At 35.8% G+C, this 27,566-nt stretch overlaps 1 protein-coding gene across 5 annotated transcripts in view; it reads left to right on the top strand.

Annotated features, from left to right (window-relative positions):
- Positions 1 to 27,566, top strand: part of Ptprk (protein tyrosine phosphatase receptor type K) — a 504,742-nt gene that overhangs the window by 250,559 nt on the left and 226,617 nt on the right. For all 5 annotated transcript variants that reach the window (XM_042674068.1, XM_042673995.1, XM_042673924.1 and 2 more), the window contains exon 6: positions 17,752 to 17,926. In XM_042674068.1, coding sequence (XP_042530002.1) covers positions 17,752 to 17,926 — 175 coding nt within the window. The remainder of the gene's footprint in view (positions 1 to 17,751; positions 17,927 to 27,566) is intronic.

Here is a 27,566-nt window from a genome sequence, read left to right as displayed (position 1 = left end):
TTAAATATATTAAGCTTTTAATAGATCTGTGTTTGCCAATTATAATTTAACTTACATGAGAAAATGTAAATGGAACATATAAATAGCTTCAAAAGAATGAAGGGAATAAAAAACCTGTAGAGCGAGGAATATTCATTTTCCTTCAGAGAAATTAATGAAAATCTGTCTGTCAACCCTGAAGTACTGAGGGGTAGGAAGGGCTTAGGAAAACTGAATCAAAGAGCCCTGGACCTGGGTCAGATGGCTGTTGAACTAAACATCTAAAGGTAGATGATATGTAAACAATAATGTCTTTAAAGCATTCTTATTGCATCAGAATAAGGAAAAAGATTTAAAGTTTTTTTTTTTTTTTTTGTCAGTTGTGGGGCCTGAACTCTGGGCCTGTCCCTCAGCTCTTTAGCTCAAAACTAACACTCTACCACTTGAGCCACAGTGCCACTTCCAGCTTTTTCTGCTTATGTGGTGCTGAGAAATAGAACCCAGGGCCTCATGCATACAAGGCAAGCACTCTACCACTGAGCCATCTTCCCAGCCCTGTTTTTTTGTTTTTTTGTTTTGTTTTTTTGTTTGTTTGTTTTCCTTCTGTCATGGGCTTGAACTCAGGGCCTAAGCTCTCTCCTGACCTTTTTTGCTCAAGGCTAGGCCTTTACTACTTTGAGCCATAGAGCCACTTTGGGTTTTTGGTGGTTAATTAGAGATGAGTGTCACAGACTTTCCTGCACAGGCTCAGTTCGAACTAACATCCTCAATCTCAGCCTCCTGAGTAACCATGATTAGAGGTGTGAGCCATCAGAGCCTAGCACTTCATGACGGTGCCAATCAAGATCTTACTGAAGAATCTGTGTATGTTTATCTTATTTTCTTCAATATGGACATCAGAATTTTTTTTCACTATATTCCTTGGGGAGGAGAGATTCTTGTGCAGGTATTTTGGGTTGAGGTTATAATATATGGATATATAAAACAATTTTACTATAATGTTTGGTATTATACTAGATGTTATATGTGTGTTTCCTAATTTCGCTAGGATGGTATAATAAATACACATAATGTTTTCTATTAAATGGTTTGTCCCTACGTTTATAAATAGCTTCAAAAGAATCAGGGGGAAAAAACCCTAATGAGCAAGGAATATTCATTTTCCTTCAGAGGACCTAATGAAAATCTGTCAACCTTGAAGTAATGGGGGAATGGGTGGAGTTTAAGGAACCTGAATATAGGATGTTGGAGCTGGGTCATATGGCTGTTGAACTAAACATTTAAAGGTACAAGCATACTATCTTTTTTGCCTAATTTGGAAAGCAAGCCAAGCTTTGTTCTTTGTTCTCATTATGCTAATTTCTACTACAAATATTGAGATATAGGATTTTTTTTTTCTGAGAGTGCACATGGCATAGCACACTGACAATTTTACCTACTCACTGTAAAGTCCTTTATTTAACACTTTTTTTAAACCTTGGCCAATGTAAATGGTTTAAAATTTGTTTTTAATATCATTTTCTAATTATTTTGATTCTTATATTTTCATTTGAATAAAAATATCAGTTGCAATTTGGCTTTAGTTGTGAGCCATCTAGTTTTTTTCTTAGGAAGCCAAACAAGTCCCTGTATTCTGGCACTGTGGCTTTATACTCTAGAATTTAATGTGGCATTGAAATAAAAAGGGTTTTGTGTCCACAGATACCAGCTGGCCACACAGATATTCTGGACTATCCTGGATTGAGTAGGTTACAGTCACAGAACTGTACACTTTCTCTTTTTTCTTATTTTATGCATTGTCTCATTTATTACAGTTTCTTTTTGTAATATATATCTTTTATTGTAAAGATACTGTACAGAGAGGTTACATGAGTAAGATAATGAGTACATTTCCTATGGAACATTGTTACTCCCTCCTTTGTTTTTCCCATATCATCCCTTCCCTTCCCACTCCCCCAACTCCTCCCTTTCCCCGCCCCAAGTTGTAAAGTTCATTTCTTATTTTTCCCTTCTATTTTTCATAGCGAGAATGCACTCAGTGATTTCTGTTCTGCTCTCTTCCCTTTCTTCATTTTGTGTCTGCCACGGAAGTGAGCTGTGTATTCGTCTTTCATGTGCACATGAATACTGCGCAGTTTTCATCAGTGTATATGGATCTCATTTATTGACAAGCCATTCTGTCTTTTTCACCAAAACCATGTAAATTACCTTAAATTATTTTTTAAATCACTGTTTTCATATTCAAGACATCAGAATACACTAATTACTGTGGGTGTGTTTTCAAATTCAAATTTTAAAAATCCTTATAATGATACCATCTTATAATCAACCATGTGAGATCAGTCCTCATATATATATGACAGTAAAATAAATGGCTGTTACTTAAAAAAATATTTATCTTTGGTCAAAATTAGTAAAAGAAACAATACACTACAAAGAATTCTGGTTTCGTGATAAATCTCTCATCTAAGCCAAACAAGTAGATGTCAAGTTATTTTCATTTAGGATGGGGACTAACTTCATATAGTTCAGGAGACACAGTTCTTAATTCTAACCTTAATCTAACCCTTCTTACCCTTCTAACCTAGTTAAATATAGTGGGTTTAGAGATTTCATTAAACTGTTCTGGGCTTTTATTTCTTTATCTATAAAAAGAGATAATTTGATAAAGACTAAAATCCCTTCCAGCTGTAAGATGCTAAATTAGGATTTTATATTAGCTTTGATGACCTGAAATGTGACCTTGATAATCTCCTTTGTTTGATAGAAAAATGTAAAATTTTTATGTTATTAGTTTTGTGTGGGCAAAGAATGGTGTCTTAAATTAACTTTCACTGTGAGAACAAGTGCTGAAAATATCTGTGGAGAGCATTGAAAATGGATGAACTTGAAGGCAACTCAATGAAAGGTCGCTGCATTCTATCACAGAAGTAATGGAATAATAGAGTAGCTATTACACCTGCATGGTCAGGTGAAATCATAAATGGCAACCAACTTTTCTTTTAAGTCCTTCAAATAACATAGTTACGTTGTGTTTAGCTTCACTTGGTAAAATGCTGTCTAAATATAGAATTAAGTAGCATGCTACCAAAGCTGCCTATTTTCTGTTTTACAAGAAAAAACATGACACAGAACAACTATAAGAAGGATTAAGCAAAATAGCAGAACATATTTGTTATTTTAAGACTTTGATTTGTCTTTTTATTTGTTGGGGGAGGTAGTGGGTATTGAACCCACGATGTTGCACTTGCTAGGCAAGCACTTTGATACTGAACTACCTCCCAGCCCAAGTCTTTGAATATGGAAATATATTTAAGGACTAACTCCTTTCTGTTATTCTTGTGCTGTGATTCATATTTCAAAGATTTTTATTGCCTAAAATTATTTGGCAGTTTGGTAAATTGAGAAGGGGAGAGGAAAGAAAGCAAATACTAGAAGAGATATCTCAGCTAATTTATGGTAATTCATAAATCATATTATGGCTGTTCTGGAGGTATCTGGAGGAAGCATTCTTCTTTTAAGAATCAGATTATATAAATATGAAGCCTTTGATGAAGGTCACTTGATTTAGATATATAGAAAACAATACATAGCTCAATTAACCTATTTGTACATGTTAAGAAACGAGTAGTTCATAATATAGCATGGTTCAATATTTTCAGTGATTTATTTAATGTCAGTGGACTAGAAATATAGGGAAATCATGAGACTTTCTGGAACATAGTCTTTTTTGATCGTGGGGCTTGAACTCTGTGCTTGGGCGCTGTCCTTGTGCTCTTCAGCTCAAGGCGAGCACTCTACTGCTTGAGCCACAGCGCCACTTCCGGTTTTTTAGTAGTTTATTGGAGATAAGAGTCTCACAGACTTTCCTGCCCAGGCTGGCTTTGAACCGCTATCCTCAGCTCTCAGCGTCCTGTGTAGCTAGGATTACAGGCATGAGCCACTGGCACTCGGCCTTCGAACATAGTCTTAAATAGTATCCTATGTACAGTATCATATATTATGTAGTAAAGTACATAGCCAAAGTGACTTATAATAGTTTTTTTCATTCTTAATTTCCAAATTCCTCTTGCATCATAAAGCTCAAAGAAGTGTGCATTTGTTCATAAATACTTAAAGACTTTTGTTGTCTGAATTATTGAAAAAAATTGCCATATAAACATGTTTTTCAGGTCTTGAAAATTTCAGAACTAAATTTTATTGTGCTCCTAAGGACTGCAGAACTAGAAAAGTTGTGATTTATGACTTAGGGCTTATAGTAAAAGTGAGGTTATAGGAGATAGGATCACAAATCATATTCAACATAAAACATGTACTGAAATAATATATTAAGGCATCTATTTATACTATTGATCATTACCAGATGATTTTCACATAGGAAAAATGACTGTTAGGTTGACTATACATAGAAATGTTTCTTCTTGTTTTTGTTATTATATCTTTTAGTGAAGAGCAGTTCAAGTGAATGAGTGAAAAATGAATTTTGAAGCCAGGCCAGTGGCTAATGCATAAGCCTAGCTACTCAGGAGGCTAAAATCTGACGATTGAGATTCAGACGGGAAAGTCTGTGAGAGTCTTTTTTTTTTTTTTTAGTATCTATTTTTTATTGTAAAGATACTATACAGAGGGGTTACAGTTACTATGAGACTCATCTCCAATTAATTACAGAAAAAGCCAAAAGTGGAACTGTGGGTTTAGTGGTAGAGTGCTAACCTTAAGCAAAAGAGATCATGGACAGTACCCAGGCCCAAAGTTCAAGCTCACAACTGGCACACACACACACACACACACACACACACACACACACACACACACACAAAAGAGTTTGAAGCATATAACTCAATGTAGCATTTCCTCCTAGGTATTTACACAAGAAATTTTAACTAAGATATGGAACCAACCCAGATGCCCCTCAGTAGATGAAAGTATCAAGAAAATGTGGTATATATACACAATGGAATTCTATGCCTCCATCAGAAAGAATGACATTGCCCCATTTGTTAGGAAATGGAAAGGCTTGGAAAAAATTATTTTAAGTGAAGTAAGCCAAGCCCAAAGAAACATAGGTCCCATAGTTTCCCTTATTTGCAATAACTAGTATATGTCTGAGTCAAGCAGAAAGGTCAGATAAGATGATGTTAAGCGAAATGAACCCCAAGATAAGGAGACAAGTGGTTTCTTCTTTCTTGCTATTGTTTCTTAACATATTTATAAGATACCACATGATTTCTTTGTTGCTTTGTATGTCCCTCCCCCATGGCATAGCCCCTGTTTTCATTGTATTTGATGTTGGTATAATTTGGGGAGCAGAAGGGAAAAAACTAATTGTTTAAATAGGGATACAGGTTGACCCATTTCAACAATGAGATGTACAAGACACTATGTCGAAAAGAACTTTACAATTTAGGTGGGAGGTGGGGGCGATGTAGTTGTGAAAGTGGGAGGGAAGGGATGGTAGGGGAAAACAAAGGAGGAAGCAACAATCCTTGATAAGCAATGTACTCATTACATTGCTCATGTGATTGTAACCACTCTGTACAGTATTTTCACAATAAAAAACTTATTTATTAAAAAAAGAAAATTTAAGATATATGCCCCTCAAAATATTTGTACAAGAATGTTCCTAACCTGCTTATCTATAATAATTAATAAGATAATTCCATTTTACTAATTATCAGGGAAACAACTGAAATCAAATTAGTGATTGTTGACTAGCTTTAAGAATTGGACTAGAGGGGGCTGGGAAGGTGGCTCAGTGGTAGAGTGCTTGCCTTGCATGCATGAGGCCCTGGGTTCGATTCCTCAGCACCACATAAGCAAAAAGAAAAAAGCTGGAAGTGGCATTGTGGCTCAAGTGGTAGAGCGCTAGCCTTGAGCTGAAGAGCTGAGGGACAGCGCCCAGGCCCAGAGTTCAGGCCCCATGACCGGACCCAAAAAAAAAAAAAAAAAAAAAAGAATTGGACTAGAAGTAGGCAAGGCAACATTTTCTGAGGGCAATATAAATACCATATCTTAAAATTGACTATTGGGGTCTATGGGCGACAAACATACAACAAAAATTAACACCAGCCTAATTCACTGTATATACATTTAAACTAAGGACAACCTGAAGATAATGGCCTTTTCTTTTTCAAATATCCAATGTGATGGCAAATTGACTAATGTCTATAGATGGCAGCAGGCCACATAACACATTTTATCAGCTATCCTATTTATTGGCAATACTAGTCAATATATCAGGTGGCACTAACCTACCAACATTGCATGCATCTTTGTATATCTGTCCCTTTGAAGTGATTCGGTTAGTTTCAAAGATAATTTGTAATGGTTACTTTCAGTTAAAATATAGAAGAAAGCTTGCTTGGAGTGTTCTAAGAACACCCTTTAACTGGAGGATGGAAAGAGATTGGAATGGGTTTTACTGTGACAAATAAACTAGCATTTTATTCATGAAGGTCCAGTGTAAGTGGACCATCTACATGGCAAACCAAATAGAACCCATTCCTAGAACATCTGTCAGACCATATGCTTTGGCCTCAGGTTCAGCAGAGAAACTAAAATGGTAATGACTCCATCCATCATCTCAGAGCCTGGCCGACATGCATCACTGAACTGGGCAGAGAAATTCAGCACTGGAGTTATAGAAAGTAGGGAATTGTGTGAATAGATTTGGTGGCACCATTTGTTTTGGTGAATTGAAATGAGGCTGTTTAACGTGTGACTGGTAATCCTATGCAGATTGCCATCAAAGCTATGGCAATTGGGCCAATCTGTCAGCAATCGCCGCAGGTGCTGGCCTGGTGCCTCCTCTGAGGGCCTGCCAAAACAGGAAAGTCAGCCACCACTTTGCCCTTGGTGAGTCTCGTCACTGCTAATGTGGTGTAGTTTCTCAGCCAAAGGAAATGTCATTCCTTATAGAGCAACAGATAATTTAAGCAATGGCTTGAGAGTAATAATTGGAGAGTGAAATTAGTAAAATGAGATGCAAATTGCTCTGAAAAAAAACAACAACTGGAGAGAGACTGACCTTTTGGATTGCCAACCCCTGCCAGCTGAGGGTTAACAAAAGAGGCTGATCTGAAACTTCCAACCATGTAGTATTTTACCTGTTCAGGCAAATGCCTCATTCCTATACTAAATGTCCCCATATAGTATTGGAAATTGAAGCAAGCTTTAGTTGTTGTTGTTTTTTACAAATTTGAGTTAATGTGAAGTACAAACATTTCATCTGACAAAATATACAGGTGCACCATTTCTAATGTTTGTAGTCATTGCCTGCAACATACTTGCAGATATTTCATACTGCTGCATTTCCTATGGTCATCTGCTAGGTGTTTTGTGCATATTTTCCACAGTTGTTTTACTATCCACCATGCTATTCTTTTAGAGAATATATCTGGAAATTTTTTATTCATCATAATAAAGGACAGTTGTCTGAAGAAATTCATCTCTGCCTGGCACTGCATTTTATAGTAGCCAAGTCACTGAAAACAAGTTGGAGAGGAATTGTTCACAGTTCACCTGATTAAATGTTAATATGTGATCAGCTTGCATTAGTACTATACAAAGAAAAAAAAGTAGGAAATGCAATATATTTAAATCTGTCTCAACAGCAGGACTTTGTCAAAAGTTTTGACAGTTCTAGGTAATTAAAGGATGTCTGATACCCCTCTGAGATACTAAAATAACAAAGGCAGCATATAATTTCTAGCACACAGAGTGAACATAAAGAATGGGATGTCACTTTGGCTTAAGGTACCTTTGTTGCACAAATATGTCTTGTGGAAGATGATTAGGTACATTTATTAGGAGCTTCAAATATATACGTGGGGCATAATTTGCTCTTTACAGATCAAGTACACATAATAATAGCTAATGATTTGAAGCCATGTGTTTAGATGTATGAGGATGAGTTTAAGGAAGAACTTTTTAACTGTGGGGCTGTACAAACCTTGAACGAGCTGTCCCAGGAGGTAGTAAAATTACAATCAGTGAGAATGACCAAACATAGTGTGGACAATCATTTGCCAGAAGTGTGGATTACTTGAGCCTTCATCTGCATGCTTTACAAGATCACTTTATCCCCAATGATAAAATGATTCCCTAACCAAGTAAGGAAAAATCATAAGGAAGCAAGGACTATAATGTGTTTTTTTAAGGGAGCAAGGACTATAATATGTTTTTTTCACTCTGTGTGGATTTATTAAGGCAGTTTCAATGCTTAATTTTTTTGCTCAATGATACATGTATTTCTTTCTTATTGTTAAGGTGATGTACAGAGGGATTACAGTAACATAAGTAAAGCAATAAGTACATTTCTTATCAAACTTGTTACCCCTGCCCTCAGTTTTCTCCTATTTTCCCTCCCCTTCCACCCCCCCCCCCCACGATGTACAGATCATTTCCAACATATTGTCTTGTGAAGAATATCTCTGTTGCTTGGTTCCCCCTTGTTCTTTGTCTCAACATTCTGTTGGTCCACTTCCCTTCCCTAATTCAGCTAAATGTATATACAATATCAGGGTACCAAAAATCAAATATAGTGACAACAGGGATATACCACAGAGGGAAGAACATATAAAAGAAATAAGAAATCACACAGTACATTAAAAGTAACAACAACAAAAAAAAAACCTCTTGTGTCCATGTCTTGGAGTTCATTTTGCTTAGCATCATCTTATATGGTCATATGTACATAGTAGCTATTGAGCTATTCTGCTCATCTGCTAAGATTATCCTGGATTTATACTGTTTATTGCAAATAAGGGAAACCATGGGATCTATGTTTCTTTTTGTCTGGCTTACTTCACTTAATATGATTTTTTTCAAGTCTTTCCATTTCCTTACAAATGTGGTGGTGTCATTCTTTCTGGTGGAAGCATAGAATTACATTGTGTGTGTGTGTGTTTGTGTGTGTGTGTGTGTGTGTGTGTGTGTGTATGTGTGTGTGTGTGTGTGTACATATATGCCAAATTTTCTTGAGCCATTCATCTACTGAGGGGCGTCTGGGTTGGTTCCCTATCTTAGCTATGTGAATAATGCTGCTATAAACATAGTTGTGCACATACTTTAACATGGGCTTTTTTTTGTGATTATTTGGGTAAATGCCCAGAACGGGGATTGCTGGATCATATGTTTAGTTTTTTGAGGAACCTCTATACTGCTTTCCAGAGTGTAAAGTTGTTCAACCACTCTAGACCATACTCTTTTAAAGATGAGATTTAGAACACGAAGGTGCAGTGTCTGTGTGCCTCTGATCATATAAAATAATATTTATTAAAATTAACTCTAGGAAATGGAAACGTGAGTTGTTTTTCTTTGTTTTTGTTTCTATTCCCTTTTGTCTTGTTAGTTTGTTTATCTTTAGGAGGCTAAGGAGGGGACACAGATATGGAGGGACAAAGGGGGAAAAGCGCAGCAGGGGTATTCTGTATAGACACTATGTTGAAAATAAACTATATAACTTATGGGTTGGTATAGGAGGGAAAAACAGAGTGTGGGGAGGGTTGACATTGTCCAAAAGAGAAATATACTCATGACCTAACATATGTAAATGATAACCCCTCTGTGCATCATCTATATAATAACAAAAAAATAAATCCAGGAGTTGGAGCCTCACACCTGTAATCCTAGCTACTCAGGCAGCTGAGATCTAAGGATCAGGGTTCAAAGCCAGCCCAGGCAGAAAAGACTCTATGAGACTCTTATCTCAAATTGATCACTCATAAACCAGAAGGGGGGCTGTGGCTTAAGTTAAGGAGCATAAAGGAGCTCAAGGACAGCACCCAAGCCCAGGGTTCATGCCCCAGGATCAGAAAAATAAACAAACAGACAAACAAACAAACAAATAAATAAATGCAAGTAAGAACAGTTTAATAAATACAAAAAATACAAGCCATCTTACTTCCTTTGGACTGAAATAGAGCATCCAGGGAATGTTCTGCCTCTCTACTCAGGCCTAAGATACAGACCTTCCTTAGCATTGGTTTACTGGGTGGCAGAGAAATTTTGTCCTCCAGAGCACTTTGGAAAGCTGCATATGGCCTGTCTAAATAGAAGGCCTGTCTAAATAGAAGCACACTGGTACAAATAGTCCAATAGTGGAGGGTGCTGGAGGAAGGTACTGGCTACTGAGCATTGTAGGAGCCTAGTACTGGTAGGGATGGGGGACAAAAAAAATAAGATGAGAGAAGCACACTATAATTCTGTAAAATCTTTAGTGAATACTTGATGGATAGCTTGCATTGACAAAGAACCTGAATAAACCAAGATTTGAAGTATGATCATTGCTTCAACTTTGGACCACAGAAAGCATGTATGTATCTCAGTGTGGACTGGGGTGGAGTACAAGAGGAGGATCTTATGATGTGAAGAAGGGATGGTGTGTAAATCATGTTGGAAACTGGAAGTGGCTGTGTTGGCAGTATTAATGTTAGCTAATCAGGGTTTTCAGATGGACAGTGCAGAGGAATAGGAAAATTTATGTGAGATGCTAGCCTTAAAGAACACAGAGAGCTTTGGTTCTGCTAGGTTCAGAGTTGACAGTATTTAAGAGGTTAGAATGAAAACAGAAGAACAATTTTCTAAATTTCCTCCAAGTTTATTTTTTTTAGACGTAGTCAATAAATTTTCTCATGTTCTGTGTGGGAACTAATTCATCTGTTAGAATCATTGTTTATGTGTTTTTTTCTCCTTTCTTCCTTCATAAAAGCATATAAATGATACTAAATAGGAATGAAAAGATAAGGCATTCTTTGGTTCTTTTTAACCTGAATAAAAGTCTGCTAAGGCAATTTGAAGCTTGTGGCCAACTTAATTTTTTAGGCATTCCTAATAGCACTAAAGGAGAATGAAATGATCAGAGCACAGTTGGTGTGGCCAGTATCTGGCAGCTGGGTTCCTTTGGCCACAGATCAGGTGGGAGAAGAGTTCAAACCTTGTCTTTTATGCTAACGTCTTGTACTAGCCTGCTATTTAATTCTAATTTTCTCTGTTTATCTTTTCATTAAGCTGTAGTGATTTTTCCAAGTATGTCCTGGTTTACAATTAATTCTGTTCCACTTATGAGACCATATTCTATTTCTAGCTAGTACCTATCACTCTTGTCATGCTTGGTTTTGCTTGGGCCATGGGATTATTGTAGTCAATGCACTGTATTCTTCATTCCTGGCCTTATATATTTTCCTTATTGGACCAGACATAAATCCACTTACTATTTTTCATAAATTATAAGGATAACCTTTTACTTTTTGCATTTTGTATAGGTGTATATTATCTGGAGAGCATCACAAAGTTCAATCATACTTAATTGCACAGGGTTGTTAAATATTTCTGAGTAACTTGTGTTGCTGTCTTGTAGCTTTCCATGTGTTACTCCAATAGTGATTTGTTTTAACTTTTTAATAATTCATAAATTCTAAATGTAATGTCTATACCTTGCACATATGATTACAAGTGAAAAACATATGGCATATTCCTTACCTGCCTTATCTATCCCTAAACCATGACTGTTATAGCTTGAAAAATTATTGATGCTACAGGTTTTTCCTTTTCATTATTTGTTTCCTGAGCATGAAAAATCAGTGGAGTTGCCCTGTGGGTGTGTTTTCCACAAAACATATCAGTCACAGTACTGCTTTCCCAGTGAGCTTCTGAAATCAGCGTTAAAACATGGAGCTTGGGCAAAGGCCCGGGTTCTTCCTTATGATAAACAGACTTTAGATTGACTAGTTAGAAAGCCATTTTATTGTTCACTAAAACATAGATATTGAAAAAAAAAAGATTATCGTGATCCACTGAATTTTTATATGGTTAATGCTATATAGGCTAAGAAAGAAACATTGTAGCCAGGCGCTGGTGACTCATACCTGTAATCTAGCTACTCATGCAGCTGAGATCTGGGGATCATGGCTCAAAGCCATTTCTGAAAAGAAAGTCTGTGAGATTCTTATCTCTGATTAACTAGTAAGAATAAAAAGAACAAGAAGAAAAGAACAAAAGAAAGCTAGAAGTGGAAGTATGCTTCAAGTGGTAGAGTGTCAGCCTTAAATGAAAAACCAGTGACAGCAGCTGCATCCTGAGTTCAAGTCCAGTTACTCCCCTATCCCTTGACACACAGGAAATAGAAACATAGCCAACATCATAAAAGCTACTTCCATGCACACTCCACCAGACATGATGGAGCTTTCTCCCAGCCTCTACAAACATCCATCAACATGACTTTATGTAGGTATCCCTAGATATTATGGTTTATAATCTCATATATTTTAACACATATGTTCCCTGTTTTAACAGATGAATCTGTAGGTTTGTACTCTTCTCCCTTTTGTTTTCTTCCCTGTTTATGTATTAGGGAACCTAGGGCTTTGGCTATATAGTTTCCTTTAGTTTGTTGATCTAATAGTAATGTCCTTTTGATTACAACATATCCTCCCCCACCTCTTGTCTTTATTTTCTGCAAATTGGCATCTAGGAACAAATCTGATCCTTTGGCAAGATCATAGGTGATACTTGGTATAATTAAATATGGCACGAAAATGTTTCTTCTTTTTTTCATGGATCTGCACAGCTGCTGATGTTAAATGCTTGTATTCCTCAAGGTTGAAAATTGTAATATTCTCTTTTCCTTCCTCAACACTAATTTTTTTATATTTGTTTAGCTGACCTAGAGACCCTTTTCATATATATGCATATATATATATATAGAGAGAGAGAGAGCATTACCATCGTTTTAATTATCCTACCATGTAACCTAACACCACATATATTTCCCATCTAACTAATATACTCCCAATGACCAACTTTTCATCATGATTCCTTCCCCACTAAAACCCCTTGCCTCTATTAACCAGCCTTGTAAACCTAATTTCAAATGACATTGTGGCATTTGTCTTTCTATTCTTAGTTTAGTTCACTTGACATAAGGTCTTCCATCCATATCCCTTGGCAGCATTGCATCCCATTGTATTGTCAGAATAGCATTATATTGTGTCCATGTGCTGTTTGTTTTATCCATTTTTCCATGGATGGCCACTTAAGTTTTATTTCTTGGTTAATGTTGAAATGCTACAATAAACATAGGAGGGCAGATGTCTTCCACACACTGATTTCATTTCCTTAGAAGTGATACCAAGGAGCCACGTGCCGGTGGCTCATGCCTGTAATCCTAGCTACGCAGGACGCTGAGAGCTGAGGATTACAGTTCAAACTCAGCCGGGGCAAGAAAGTCCATGAGACTCATCTCCAATAAACCACCAGAAAACCGGAAGTGGCGCTGTGGCTAAAGCGGTAGAGGGCTTACCTTCAGCTGAAGAGCGCAGGGACAGTGCCCAGGCCCAGAGTTCAAGCCCCATGACCGACAAAAAAAAAAAAGTGATACCAAGGGAAAAGGATATGATACACACACACACACACACACACACACACACACACACACACACACGTGATAGTTTTATGTTTTATATTTGTGGGAATGTACATAGTGTTTCACTCATGTGCATCCCTGTGAGTAGTGGGTACAGGTTCCCTCTCCTCCACCTCCTCTCCAAGGCTTGCCATCCTTTGTCCTTCTGGTGACAATTATTCTAACTGATGAAAGGTGATAGCTCATTCTGTTTCACATCTCTGTGCTTATATGTGACACTGACCATTTTCCCACTACATTTTGGATTTAATTGTGTTTTCTTTTGAGAACAGTAAATTTGGATCTATCATCTATTACCGTTTTAAAAATCAGAGTATTTGCTAATCTTTTTCCATTTCTTCCTCTTCATCCTCCTCCTTCCTCTCCCCCCCACCCCTCCTCACCCTACTCCCCCTCTGCCTCCTCCTTCTCTTCATCTTCTTCTTCCTCCTCCTCCTCCTTCTTCTTCTTCATTGTATTATTATTATTATCTTCATCTTCTGATGAGCGAGGTATTTTCGGACAGTTTATTTTCTCTTTTCAATTTTGGAAAAGATAAAGCAAAACTATCTCTTTTGTTTGCATAATTGCTCTTTCTAAGATTACTACTACTATGACTACTATCCCTACTATGTTGAATAGAAGCGGTAAATGGCATTCTTGTCTCCATCCAGATTTTAAAGAGAAAACTTTGAGTTTAACATCATCCAGTATGTTAGCCATAAGCTTGTTATCTATGGTCATCATTATGTTTCTTCTATAAATAATATTTTTTTATCCTGAAGGAATGTTAAGTTCTATCAAATGATTGTGTATCATTTAAATGATCATGTGTTTTTTGCTATTCCGTTGGTTTTTTCATATTTATTTATTTGCATTTGTTGCATTATCTTTGCATTCATTGGATTCATTTGGTTATGGACAAAAACAATGTTTTGATGTGCTTTAGAAGTCAGTTTGTTAATATTTGCCAAAAGACTTTTCTTAAAAATCTGTATCCATCAGGAATTCCAGTTTAAGGGTAACATTTGTTGAATAGAATGAGTTTGGAAGGATTCTCTTACTCATTTTTTGTGATTGGTTTAAGAATTACCTGTACTCCTAGGACCCTGGGGGCTATACTAGGAACACTGTGAAGTTGAATGTGCAATGCATAGAAGGTTCTAGGCCAGCCTGATTACCAATAAATGCAAGAACATATGTACATATGGTAACTTATCCAGAGTGAATGACAGTGATGCAAATTCTGGTAAAATGGAAACGTGAAGTACATAGAATAGCATAAATTTAATAGCAAGAAAAAAACAAGTATATGACTTAAAATAAGTATATGATATCAAGGGTTAGTATCCATCTCTCAATACTTCTATCATGTAGTATGATGGGATTAAAATACTGTTTAAATAAGCCTCAGAATATACTCTAGAAAAGTGTATCAGATAAAAACATTTTTAATACATTTCATACTCAAAAAATTTTGTGAAGCAAACATTCTAAAATGTTTTCCTTTCACTATCATTATTACTATTATTATTATTCTATCAGTTCATTGCTGAGTTTTATTAATTCCATTTTAATCTTTCATATCCTGACTCATTTTCTTGAATGCTAATCTTTGGATATTAGGTTATTCTTTTGATGTATTTTGTAGAGATATTTTTCTGACTATTTTCATTAACTCTAGAGAACAGACTCTACTTCTTAGTCTTCTTCAGTCTTGTAGTTGCTTTCAATGGATTTAAACTTTAGACTCTCAAGCTGTTTATTTTTGTGTAAGATACACATTTTTGAGATTTATATAGAGGTGGGCATACAGAAAAATTGACCTTTGCCTGGGCATAGGTGGCTCATGCTTGTAACCCTAGCTACTCAGGAGGCTGAGATCTGAGGATCGTGGTTCGAAGCCAGCCCGGGCAGGAAAGGCCTTGAGACTCTCTCCAATAAACCACTAAGAAAACTGGAAGAGGCACTGTGGCTCAAGTGGTAGATTCATAGATTTCCTTTACATCTTGCTTTGAATTTTATTAAAACATAGACCTCCCTTTTTGGGTTTTAATACTTTGTTCTATTTAGACATTTGTTTGCTTTGTATTTTCTTTTTTTTTTTTCCTGTCTGTTTTCATGGGCTAGATTCAAATAAAATTCAAACCTTTATCTGTGAAACTAAAAGTTTTACATTAAGGAGATCTTGGTGTTCTAAAGACTTAGTATTTATATAGATTCCCTTTATTTTTAAGTTGAATTGCTGTGTATACATTGTTATAATTTATAGAAAGTCTTAGGCTTTATTTGGGTACGAGTGGCTCATGCTCATAATCCTAGCTACTTGTGACTCTGATCAGAAGGATCGTGTGTAAAAGCCTATCTGCAATTCACTAGACAAATAAAGCTGGACTTGAGGTGTGCCTCAAGTGGTAGAATGCCAGGCAAGCAAGCAAGCTGAGCAATTTGTGGACTCTGACTTCAGTCCTTGCAATCAACAGCAAAAATGAAATTTCTAATTTTTGTCTCTGTCATATTTAGTAAATATGATTCATTTGAAGAAAATATCCAGATACTATTTAAATAAAAACATGGCATGGAAAGAAAACACATGTAAATATAAACAAAGCTACTACCCTCAGAACAACTTTAGTATACCAAACATAAATGCACTTTATATGTCTTATTGTATTGAAGATACAAAATATTAAAGCCAGTTCTCAAATCTGAATGCAGATCTGTGAAGGGCATTTGGGGCTATATCTATGACACAACACAGCGGCACAAAGTTGTACTCTAAAGTGTAAGGGAAATATGAATTGCATACAGAGAGAGAAGATCCTAACATCGTAGTTTATAACAACATGGAAAATAAATCACAAGCGTTAGCAGTTGCTAATCTGTTTGACAATGACTCAAATTTTTCATGTGAGAAAATGATTTCTGCAGAACTGAGTAGATTTAGGATAGTTGCAAAGAAATTAACAATATTGTCAATGAATATACAACAGAAAGTTAAATGAATCAGAATTCTTTGAGGCTGATGTAAGTTCCCTTGAAGAAGTGGCATGGTGAAGTAAAGGAGAATATGAGGTCTCACTGACAGGGCAGAGGAATGAGGAAAGAAAAGGTGCATGTTGTAAGGTAGTAATGAAGGCTGTCAGAAAATGATTAAAGCATTAGCCTGACAGTTTTGTAATATGCAAAGATAATCATAGAAACCACTTTGTCATTACCACTAATGCACCCACCTTTCTGATTAATAGAAATAAACATTGTGTATTTTCTTCATATGTCTTCTTTGTTAATGACTCTTTTAAAATTTAAAATTATAAATATTTCCTATATCTACTCCTATGAATCTATATTTCAGGTATAAAGGATACTAAGAATGTTTTTTATTATGTTAACAGGAACCGGGTAAAGGCTAATGAGCAATTCTTTCTCAAAGTGCTTCGCTTTGCCTTTTTCTGTGTTGAACATAGATAATGTTAAAAATAAACAACTTTAAAAACTTAGATGAATGATTTCCTTTCATTACTAGATATATACATTTTTTCTTTTTTATAGTCTGTCTACTTTTTGATTGAGTTTTTATCTTATTGAACTGTAGAAGATCTTTACATGTCCTCATTTTTTATTTTTATGGTTATTTTTTGACAAATACCATAGCCCATAGGTTTTTTTTAACCACTTTTTTGTGATGTGTTTCAATAGATAGAAGTTTCACATTTTATTATAGTTGAGATTTTCAATCATTTTCCTTATAGTTTATACTTATTGGTCTCATGTAAGATAACTTATATCATACATATATGTTCCAATTTTTCAATGTGAAAATCTACAGTTACTTTTTTAACATTTAGGTTTTTTTGAATGCTTATTCAAAATGAATTGGCTGTCAATGACAAAGAGAACTGTGTTGCAAAGAGTGCAGATTTTGGTTTGACTCTATTCATTAGTATTTTATTGACATTCTGTGGCAAAGGCACAGTGTTTTTGTGGAGTTCAGCGCCGTACAGTGTGTGATGTGCATCTTATGCAAGGACAAAGCCGCTCTGCATAAGCAAAGCAGTGTAAAGTCCATAACTGAGCAATCACAGAGATGGGATCCTTTGTCATGGAGTCTTTGTTTCTTGTTAGTTCATTCACTGCTGTAGGAACTACAACTATAATGTCAGCCCTGTTCTATTCTTTATTTATTTTTTATTTTTTTAATCCTATATTTACTTAATACCCTTTAGTTGTTTGAAAGACTTGTAGGTCTATGTAGAGATTTTTCCTTATAATTTAGCAACAAGAATAATTTATCTCTGATATTGCTTGCTAAGATGCTTTAGATTTATGGAGTTAAGAACTTGCTTTTAAAGATTGGTTTCTGTTTGCAGAGACGAAATGGAGAAGATATACCTGTGGCCCAGACTAAGAACATCAATCATAGAAGATTTGCTGCTTCCTTTAGATTGCAAGAAGTGACCAAAACCGACCAGGATTTGTATCGCTGCGTAACTCAGTCAGAACGCGGTTCTGGTGTATCCAATTTTGCTCAACTTATTGTGAGAGGTAAAATTGTTTTCACTTCATGAAATTGCATGTGTTTATTAGCACAAAAGCACCTCTGTGGTCATTTTTGATTGATTTTTAAACTGAAGTCATTATGAATAACATATCATTATGAAAGTTTGGATAATGTCTTAAGTTAAAATTAAGACTGTACTTTTATCAATCAAGTTTCTCCAAAGTGATTCTCATCAAAGGCATCTGCTTTACACTGCCCTAAATAGTGTGACACGTATGAAATGCTTTTTTACGTATTGTTATCATTTAGTTTACATTAGCTCTGTTTCTTTTGCTTCAAAAGCATACCTCATATGATACTGCTTTGCCTTCAAAGCATTGTAAGGTCAATGAAACTTCTATTCCATGTAACCTATAAATTATACCAGTATGAAGCCTTAGTATTACAGGTTTATTAATTCTATTATTAGATCTGATTGCAAAAAGTTAGGAATTCTGAGTTTCTCACTAGTATTTGTGTGTGTGTTGAGTGTGTGTGTGTGTGTGTGTGTGTGTGTGTGTGTGTGTGTGCCTGTGTGTGTGTGCCTGTGTCTGTGTCTGTGTCTGTGTCGCTGTTATTATTATGGCTTGAACTCAGGGTCTTGTACTCTTGTGTGGCCTTTTCTGTTTAAGGCTGGTGTTCTATCACTTGAGCCACATCTCTACTTTCAGCTGTTTGCTAGTTAATTGGAAGTAAGAATCTTACAAATTTGTCTGCCCCCGTTTAATTCTAACTCAAATCCCCAGATATCAACCTCCAGAGTAGATGGGATTACAAGTGTCTGTCACTGGCTCCTGGCTTTCTTAGTATTTTTAGAGACTAAAATAATTAAGAGGAATATGACACATTGGACAGATCTTTAGTACATTTTAAAAGAATATGTTCAAGAACGAAACGTACATTTCAATCCTTCAAAAGTTACAATTCTATGGTATATTTTAGCACTGTTCTAGTTTATAGAGCTGTATCTGGAAATAAAATACCAAGCTTCTGTCCACATAGCATTTAATATTTAGGTACTTTAGGGACTTTACTGAAATATAGAAAATGTAGTGTCAAGTCATGCTGTGTTTATTTAAGATTTAGGTTGTTTGGAAAGTGACTTTGAGATGGTGGCAAATGAACTCAAACCTTAAGAAAAAGAATTCAGCAAAATGAGAAACAGCATTGTTGAATCCAATATCAAATATTAACCAGTACTGACAGAAATGAAAATAAAAATAAACTGTAAAATGTCTTTTTGGAGAAGTTTAGCAGCCTCTAAACTGGATTAATTTGTGTTCAAACCACCAGTGAAGACATTTAGTAATGACTTTTTTTAATGTAGAATCTAAAGGTCAGAACATTTCCCAAGTAGGGTATATGGATAAAGAACAAAGGATTAGAGAAAGAGTACATGCCAGTTTCTAGCACTTGGAAGGAAATATGTGCTGTGCCCATCTCATCTTAATTTGCTTAGTAAGGTTTTGAAAACCATTATTAGATCTATATATCTGTATCTATATTTATACCTATATAATCATTTTGATTAGATTTTAATACTTTAATTTTTACTAGTTATATAGAGAATGAAATTGAAATTCAGGCCAAGTGACAATTTGCCCAGAACCATAAAAATTAGTAAATGACGGAGCCAGAATACAAACCCAGGGCTGGGAAGTTGGCTCAGTGGTAGAGCGCTTGTCTTGCATGCATGAGGCCCTGAGGTCGATTCCTCAGCACCACATAGATTCCTCAGCACCACATAAGCAAAAAGAAAGAAGCCGGAAGTGGTGCTGTGGCTCAAGTGGTAGAGCGCTAGCCTTGAGCTGAAGAGCTGAGGGACAGCGCCCAGGCCCAGAGTTCAGGCCCCACGACCAGACCCTTCCCCCCCGCCCCCCAAAAAGAATACAAACCCATGTCTTTGTCTCCTAATAGTTCATTCTTTCCCATCTTAGCATTCTCTCACATTAACAATATTAATTAATACTGTCTTATGTTAGCCTCTTAAAACTTTGGGGGGGAAGCTCAATTTCAAAATGTTTCTATTTGTAGGTTGAATTTCACTCTGTTCTCAATGAACCTTCTTGCATAGTTCCATTGTCAGCTCATATCACCAACATAAATTCTGAAATTTTAGCCCCAATAAATTAAGAAAAATATGAAACTATTTAACCAAAAAGCTCATAGAAACAATTTATTATATGTTCATATATGATAAGTATGTTGTAATCTATGTTGAACTTCAATTTAGAATCTTTCTCAGTGAGCCTAATTTTGAAAGCTGAAATTGAAGCTGCCCACACGGGTAAACCTAGCATGATTAATATGCTTTAGTAGAGGGATATGGTTGTGTTGTTGATTTGTCATCTTCAAGTACCATCTGTGCATTCACTACATTTATCTACAAAGGCAGCATCCTATCAATTGCATTAACTGGTACGGAAGCCAAGTACATTACTTGGTATTGTGTTCAACCACTTGTGCTATGCTGTGGGACCTTGGGTTTGTCTTTTAATTTTGGTTTATGATTTGAAGTAGGGTCTCTCGTTAACTTTTCCTAGGCTCACCTCAAACATATGATCTTCTTGCTTTCACTTGCACATAGCATGAATCATGGCTTGGTGGCATTGTGCCAGTTTAAACTTTTTTGAGGTGACGGTCTATGATGTGTTAATTGAAAAGGTTGCAGAAAGCAGTGTTGGTACTTTTATCCAGGTTACACATTATTCATGTAACTCTATTTTTTGTATGGCTATTTATGTTTATCTTAAGAGAATCCATTTGCCACTATTGGATCTCCCTCTTTTATTTTTGTTTTTATATATTTATTAATTGTTTTGGCAAAGTCAAGATTTATCCAAGAATCCTGTGCCTAGTAGTGAAGTGCTCTGCTAATCAAAGTATCCCACGATTCCTGGATCAATTAACAAATTATGATACATTTTTAACATTTAATTAAAGCCTCATATTTTCTTTATCTGGACACAACTACATTATTTCAATAGTTTTAAATGAGCATCCTTAAATTTCATACCAAGTTTTGATTTTCCTTCTTTTGACTCTTTTTATGAACAAGTCTTACCATATTTCATATGGATTTTATTTTAGAGCTTATAGAGTTTAAACATAAGAGGGATTTGAATGTGTTATCTAGCTAGTCCACAAACATTGTGGACATGTATTTTGAGAATTTTGACAGTTTTATTTCTGACAAACTTTTAGGGTCTATATCTAATATATACAGGTGATACTTTACTTGCTGTTGTATTGAAAACCAATGTAGATAAATAGTTTTTTTTCTTGTTTTTCCAGATAACCCCCAAATAAATAATACTAACAAAAACCAGACCCTTGAGGTGCTGCTGTTCTGGTGTTGAAATGGTTTTGAGACTTAACTGTGGTGACAGATCCTGTCTCTCATTGGCACTTTTAAAATGACATCTTGTTACAGGGATACAAAAGATGGTAATTTTAAGGGAAATTTTTAGGGCATTGATATGAATAGTCTTTAATAAGAGCTGGCATCATGTTGCCTGTTGTCAAAGATGACCCATGGGTAAGAGTTTATTAGTGCATTTTCTCTTAAACTGAAAGTGACAGGGGATGCTTAAGGCTCTTTTTTTTGTTACTGTTTGCTATAAATGAAAATTTTAGTCTAAAACTCTCATGCCGAAGCATATTGATCTTTGTTTTCCCATAGCCACAAGAAGAACAGAAAGGGATGGTGAGACTCGATGTGCTCAGTTGTGTCTTTAGCACTACTTCCAGGTCATTTTGACTAACGATAATACCACAGCTTGTAGAAATTGATCTTTATTGACAAAAAATTTTCTGTACACATGAGATGTAGAACAGACATTTTTGCTCACTGATTCAACAGACTGAAGGGTATACCTTGTGAAAAAATAATATTTGTACACACACACACACACACACACACACACACACACATACACACACATACATATACACACGGAAGAAAAGTGGTGCTTGGTTAGGAATGTGGTTAGTGGTAGAGTGCTTGCCTAGCATACATGAACACCTGGGTTCGATTCCTCAGTACCACATAAACAGAAAAAGGAAGTGATGCATGGTTCAAGTGATCAGAGTGCTAGCCTTGAGCACAGAGAGGCTCAGGGAAAGAGCCCAGGCCCTCAGTTCAAGCCCCAGGACAGGCAAAAAAACGGGGTGGGGGGGGTGAGCAGTGTTTACCCGCTTCACAGGGCAGGTACCAACTCACAGGGCAGGAAGCAATTTCCCTGTCTCCTTATGTTCTTGGTGATATTAATCAACCTCTACTTCTTTTCTTTTTTTTTTTTTTTTTTTTGGTCCAGTTGTGGGGCCTGAACTCTGGGCCTGGGCGCTTATGTGGTTCAGGGGAATCGAACCCAGGGCCTCAGGCATGCAAGGCAAGCGCTGTACCACTGAGCCACCTTCCCAGCCCTCTACTTCATTTTTTGATCTTCTTTTTCCACCTGTCTAAATCAAAGATCTATTTATACTTCCAATCAACTGATCCACAATAAGTTTCTTAAAAATTCTCTAATTTTTACAACTGACAGTTTCTATTCTGGATTGCTGTATGGTTATTTGAACCATTTTACCTTGGAAATTTTAATGATCTTTTAACATGCTTAATTGGATGTAGTTTTTTGTTTTCTTTTGATTATTACCAATGCTTTGATTATTGAATTTTACTGGCAACTATTAACCATTATCAAAATGCTCTAAATATGAAAAGTATTCATTCATGTGTTATATTTATCTAGTCATAGTGAATAACAGTGATCCCTAACTTTAGATTGGGATGGATGTCAATTCATTTCAAACTTATTCAAGTAGTTACCCAACTTTTTTCAGTATTAGTACTTCAAATGATAAGAAATCCTGATTATTATAATCAAGAACGTACAAGTCAGCTTAAAATATGTTTTTGTTTATTGGCTTTTGTAACAGGCAGGGATATTTTTCAGAGTTCTTTGTAGTTCTTTGCTCTGTAGTAAATGATTTTGGACCTTCATACAAGCCCAGATTATCTCATGATTCCTCAGTCTCATCTAGTTTGAGTTAAAAGGGATCCTACATCAAACAACTATCCAAAGAAAGGAAGGTATGGCTAGGAAGACTAGGAGAATTTTTGCTTGAGAACTTAGTATAGCATTCTTTAGTAAATAAAGTCTTATTTAGTCATAGTTATTCCTTGTATTAGGAGTCATAGTAGCTGAGGAACTATTTCAAAAAGAGATGATAACTTATAACCACAAGTGTTATATACAGTTTGAAATATAGTACTCTTGGGGAAGGGTGTTATATATTAAGTCAATCAGTGGGATGATAGATTCAGTGGTGTGATATTAATGGAATAACTTGTTAAGTACCAGCATGTGAACTGTAAGATTCTACTTTGGCTGTAATTATGTGTAGTTCTCATAGAGTGTGTCTAGTTTGTATGCTTATTTCAGTAACTAGCAGAAACCTTTGTATAAAGACATGCAATCCTTTTCTCAAAATTAGCAAGTAAATTATGTACTCAAAGTCAGAGTAATTGGCTGACCCTGGGAGGTGTCGGGGAAGGGTGATGAGCCTCAAACTCCTTCTCCCCAGTCGACAGATAGGGAGAAGCTTTCCAGTGTAGAAGAAATGAAAATGGCAGTCATTCCATAGAGAAGCTGAACCAGTTTCTTTCCCTTCACACGCAAACAAGTAAAAGTGATTCTTAAGTTTAGCTTGATATATTTTTCACCTGATAAATTAAATCTTGATTTGACTAATAATTTAATGTTCTGTATATACTAATTAAAATCAGGTCATTTTATAAGCAACAAAACTTTTTTTTTTTGGGGGGGGGGATCCAGTCCTGGGGCCTGAACTCTGGGCCTGGATGCTGTCCCTCAGCCCTTTAGCTCAAGGCTAGCGCTCTACCACTTGAGCCACAGCGCCACTTCTGGCTTCTTTCTTTTTGCTTATGTGGTGCTGGGGAATTGAATCCAGGGCCTCGGGCATGCAAGGCAAGCGCTCTACCACTGAGCCACCTTCCCAGCCCCAGCAACAGAACATTTTAAAAACAGAAAATACCATATACTTCAGTGATAGTTTTGCTAGTTGGTGGCTCAAGGCCTTGGAATTTCTAGCTTCAGACCTTAAACAGCCCTCCTAATAGTACACATTATTGATTTTTAACTAGTGTTTATAGTGCAGCTGTCAGACTTGTGAATTCTTATAAAGATCTTTTTTTGTAATGGTGACTTCAAGATCCTATTTCTTTACTTCTATTGTGAAAACTAGTCAGCTGAACAGGAAACGGAGTTATTTGGTAAAATGCAATTTAGATATTGGTGCTTTGTAAAACCTGAATAATGAGGGTCTCACAACCCATTGATAAACCACATTCTAATTTTCTTCTAATCCTCATGCCTAGTTAAGAGACCCATGCAATCAGTCCATATCAAATATCTTAAATTTGAAGGGGACTAAAAATATCTCATTTTTTGTTTTCTGGGTTTTTTTTTTTTTTTGTCACTCTTGAGAAAGTCAAAGGAAGCATTCAGATTCTCCTCTCATTCATAGTTCCTATTTGTAATTCAGGTGATTCGTTGTTCAAGATGTCTGGTACATATCTAAATTTTAAATGAGCAAAAGAATACTAGATGTTCTTGTTTCAAATGGTACACTATGTATGGTGCAACCAAAAATGATACTGTTTTGTAATGTGCCCATATAAATTTTAGAAATACATTTTTCAAATTTGATAAAACTAAATTTTTATCATTTAAAATTAATGGAGAAATGAATTATAAGTTCAATAGTTATACTGATTAGAACTCAGCCCAAAGTAGTGTCCACATCTGTACACTATTATTCTAAATTCTTTTATCTATTTTCTCCTCTGAGTTTCTTTTTAATTTCTCTACAAAGTGGTAGATGCTGTAGTTGTTTCTATCTGAATATTTTTATATATTAACTGTACTTTGAAATGATATTGTCTCCAGAAGTATATCTGAATTTTTTCCATGGGTGATTCATGTGTGTTTAATACAACACCAAAGTGAATCTTTGTTTTTTGTTTTTGGATTTTTGGGGGTTTTTGGTGGCCATTCTTATGAATTTGCAGAGTCAAGGAAGCAGAAAAACCATTTAAATAACCCAATAATGATTTCTGTGGAACTTGAAGAAATTTGATTTCAGATTATTGATAACAGGTCCATTCTCTCCTGAGCTTTTCGTTTTTCTTCTCCTGGAGTTTGTTGTAAATGTAATTTGGGCTCACTTCTACCAAGGGACTTAGGTCCACTTTATGGACTGATGATGTCTTTGTTATTTATACTCTGCTTCCTCCTCACTATTTTTCTTTCCCTTCTACTTAATCCAAAAGAAAGCAGCAAAGTCAATTTGTACTAAGATTTTTTCGGTCTCTCTGGGTTCTCTTGCAACTTCGTTGGAAAAATCACCCAGTAGCCTTTATTGAGTACATAAAGTGGTAATAGGCACTGAGAAACACCAAAGAAGCCACAGACACAGTTTCAGCTCTTTGACAGTTTCATAATTTAATTGAGTTTCTAAGAAAGTGTACAACTACTATCTTGTCACAGAATTTTCACTAAGATCTTAGTGACATTATTAATTCTATGAGAAAAAAATATTTTTAATAAAAATACATACCCAAAGCAGCTGTTTTATTAAATCCTGTTATCCATTGCTGATATAGTAAATGCTGTTATACTTCTTATGGAATTATAATTGAAAAGAAGCATTGTAGCTAACATTGAATTCAGTCAGTAATGGCAGTAAGGTCATAGTGTTGTTCAGTGGCATAAAAGTAAAATGGTGATTTTAAGTGCTATGGTAAGCCATTACCTTGTTAGGGACATTGTGTATTTTACCTTCTAGGGAGTGAACAATAACAGTGTTTAATTTTGCAATTAACATGAATTCTTTGTTTTTGAATATTAATATTGTGTGTGTGTGTGTGTGTGTGTGTGTGTGTGTGTGTGTGTGTGTGTGTGTGAATGCGCATGCGCATGCATGCTTCATTTCTGGGGCTTGAACATAGGACCTTAGCACTGTCCCTGAACTTTTGGGCTCTCTACTCTTTGAATCACAGCTCCATTTCTGGTGTTTTGCATGCTTAATTAGAGATACGAGTCTCATAGACTTTCCTGCCTAGGCTAACTTTGAACCATGATCCTCAGATCTCAGTCTCTTGAGCAGCAAGAATTATAGATATGAGGCACTAGCATCTGGCTAAACATTAGCATCTTTTAAAAAACTAACCAGTTTATATTATGCTCATTAGTGAAAATGTAGTCAGAAGTCTATAATTAAGACTCTAAATAAGGAGATACAGAGAATACATTTAGGTAATATTAGAAGTCTTACAATGAAGACAGAGAATATAATTTCTACCCCAATGTTATGATTAAATCAATTAATACTAGCTTGTTCATAGGTTATCATAGTCCATGAAAACCACTTTGTTTTCCATCTAGTTTAATCTGGATGAGATTGTTGCCTTTAGTAGGAATTATTTAGGCTAAAAGCAAGCATAAAGTTAACAGGATAAACATTTGTATTTTGTTCGACCTCAGCATGGCTTTTGTTTACTTCTCAGTTAGTGGTTTCTAGAAAAGAGGAAATGTTTTACCATTTCAGTATTAAACATGAGGATAGGGAGAGTGAGGCCACACAGGTAGCTTCTGCAGCAATCTTTTCTCATACAGGTTTTACTTGGCTTTGATGATGGTAGAGAAATTATAGCCTATAGATTTGTTCCCCCTCTTATGATGTATTTTGAACTAAAAGGTATAATCTGATACCCTCAAAGATAACTTTATTTTCCCTTTCCAATTTGTGCTTAAAACTAAGCATTAATTTTTTCTGCCACATTGCCAATATAGAACCAGATACACCTGCGAGAGTGAAAATTCTATGATTGTACTTAAACGAACAACAAAGACCAAAAATGTGTAAGCTGAGCTGTGTTTTGGTGGCTCATGCTTATGATCCTAGCTGCTCAGGAGGCTGAGATATGAGAATTGCAGTTCAAAGCCAGCTCGGGCAAAGAAAGTCCATGAGACTCTTATCTCCCATTAATCACCAGAAAACTGGTGGTAAGAGTGCTCGCCTTGAGCTGAAGAGCTCAGGGACAAAGCCCAAGCCCAGAGTTCAAGCCCAACGATGGACAAAAAAAAACAACAAAAACATAATGAGCTGTAGCATAATTTGGAAGAAATGTTACCCACGTGATTATTTATATCTCCCTAGTTTTCACTGGCCTTTTCTTTCATCTCCTTATTCATATGGAAGACTCAATTACCACTTCCTCTAATGACTTGTGTTCAGATAAAGAAGAAATACATTCACAGTCACGACCACCAGTGGGTCCTAAAAGCAATATTCTCAGTCTATTACTCCAGATTTCTATTCTCTCTCTCAGCTTTTTCCTTAGTCTACACAGGCCTATTAAGTCTTCTCAGAGACTACTGCCTTAGGCCTTTGTGTTCACTGCTCTCTCAAGCTCACTGTTTATTTCTCATAGATATTCATGCTCCTTACATTATTATATTATTCAGATTTGTACTAAGTATTTTTGGAACTATCTAAAGACCAAATGTCAATTATTTTTGGTATTTGTGATACTTGATTTAGTTTTATAATTTTCCCAAT

Source organism: Dipodomys spectabilis, unplaced genomic scaffold (assembly GCF_019054845.1).
Source record: "Dipodomys spectabilis isolate Male_0828 unplaced genomic scaffold, ASM1905484v1 ptg000001l, whole genome shotgun sequence".
NCBI lineage: Eukaryota > Metazoa > Chordata > Mammalia > Rodentia > Heteromyidae > Dipodomys > Dipodomys spectabilis.
Note: the sequence above shows the minus strand (reverse complement) of the source record. Positions and strands in the feature narration are given on the sequence as shown.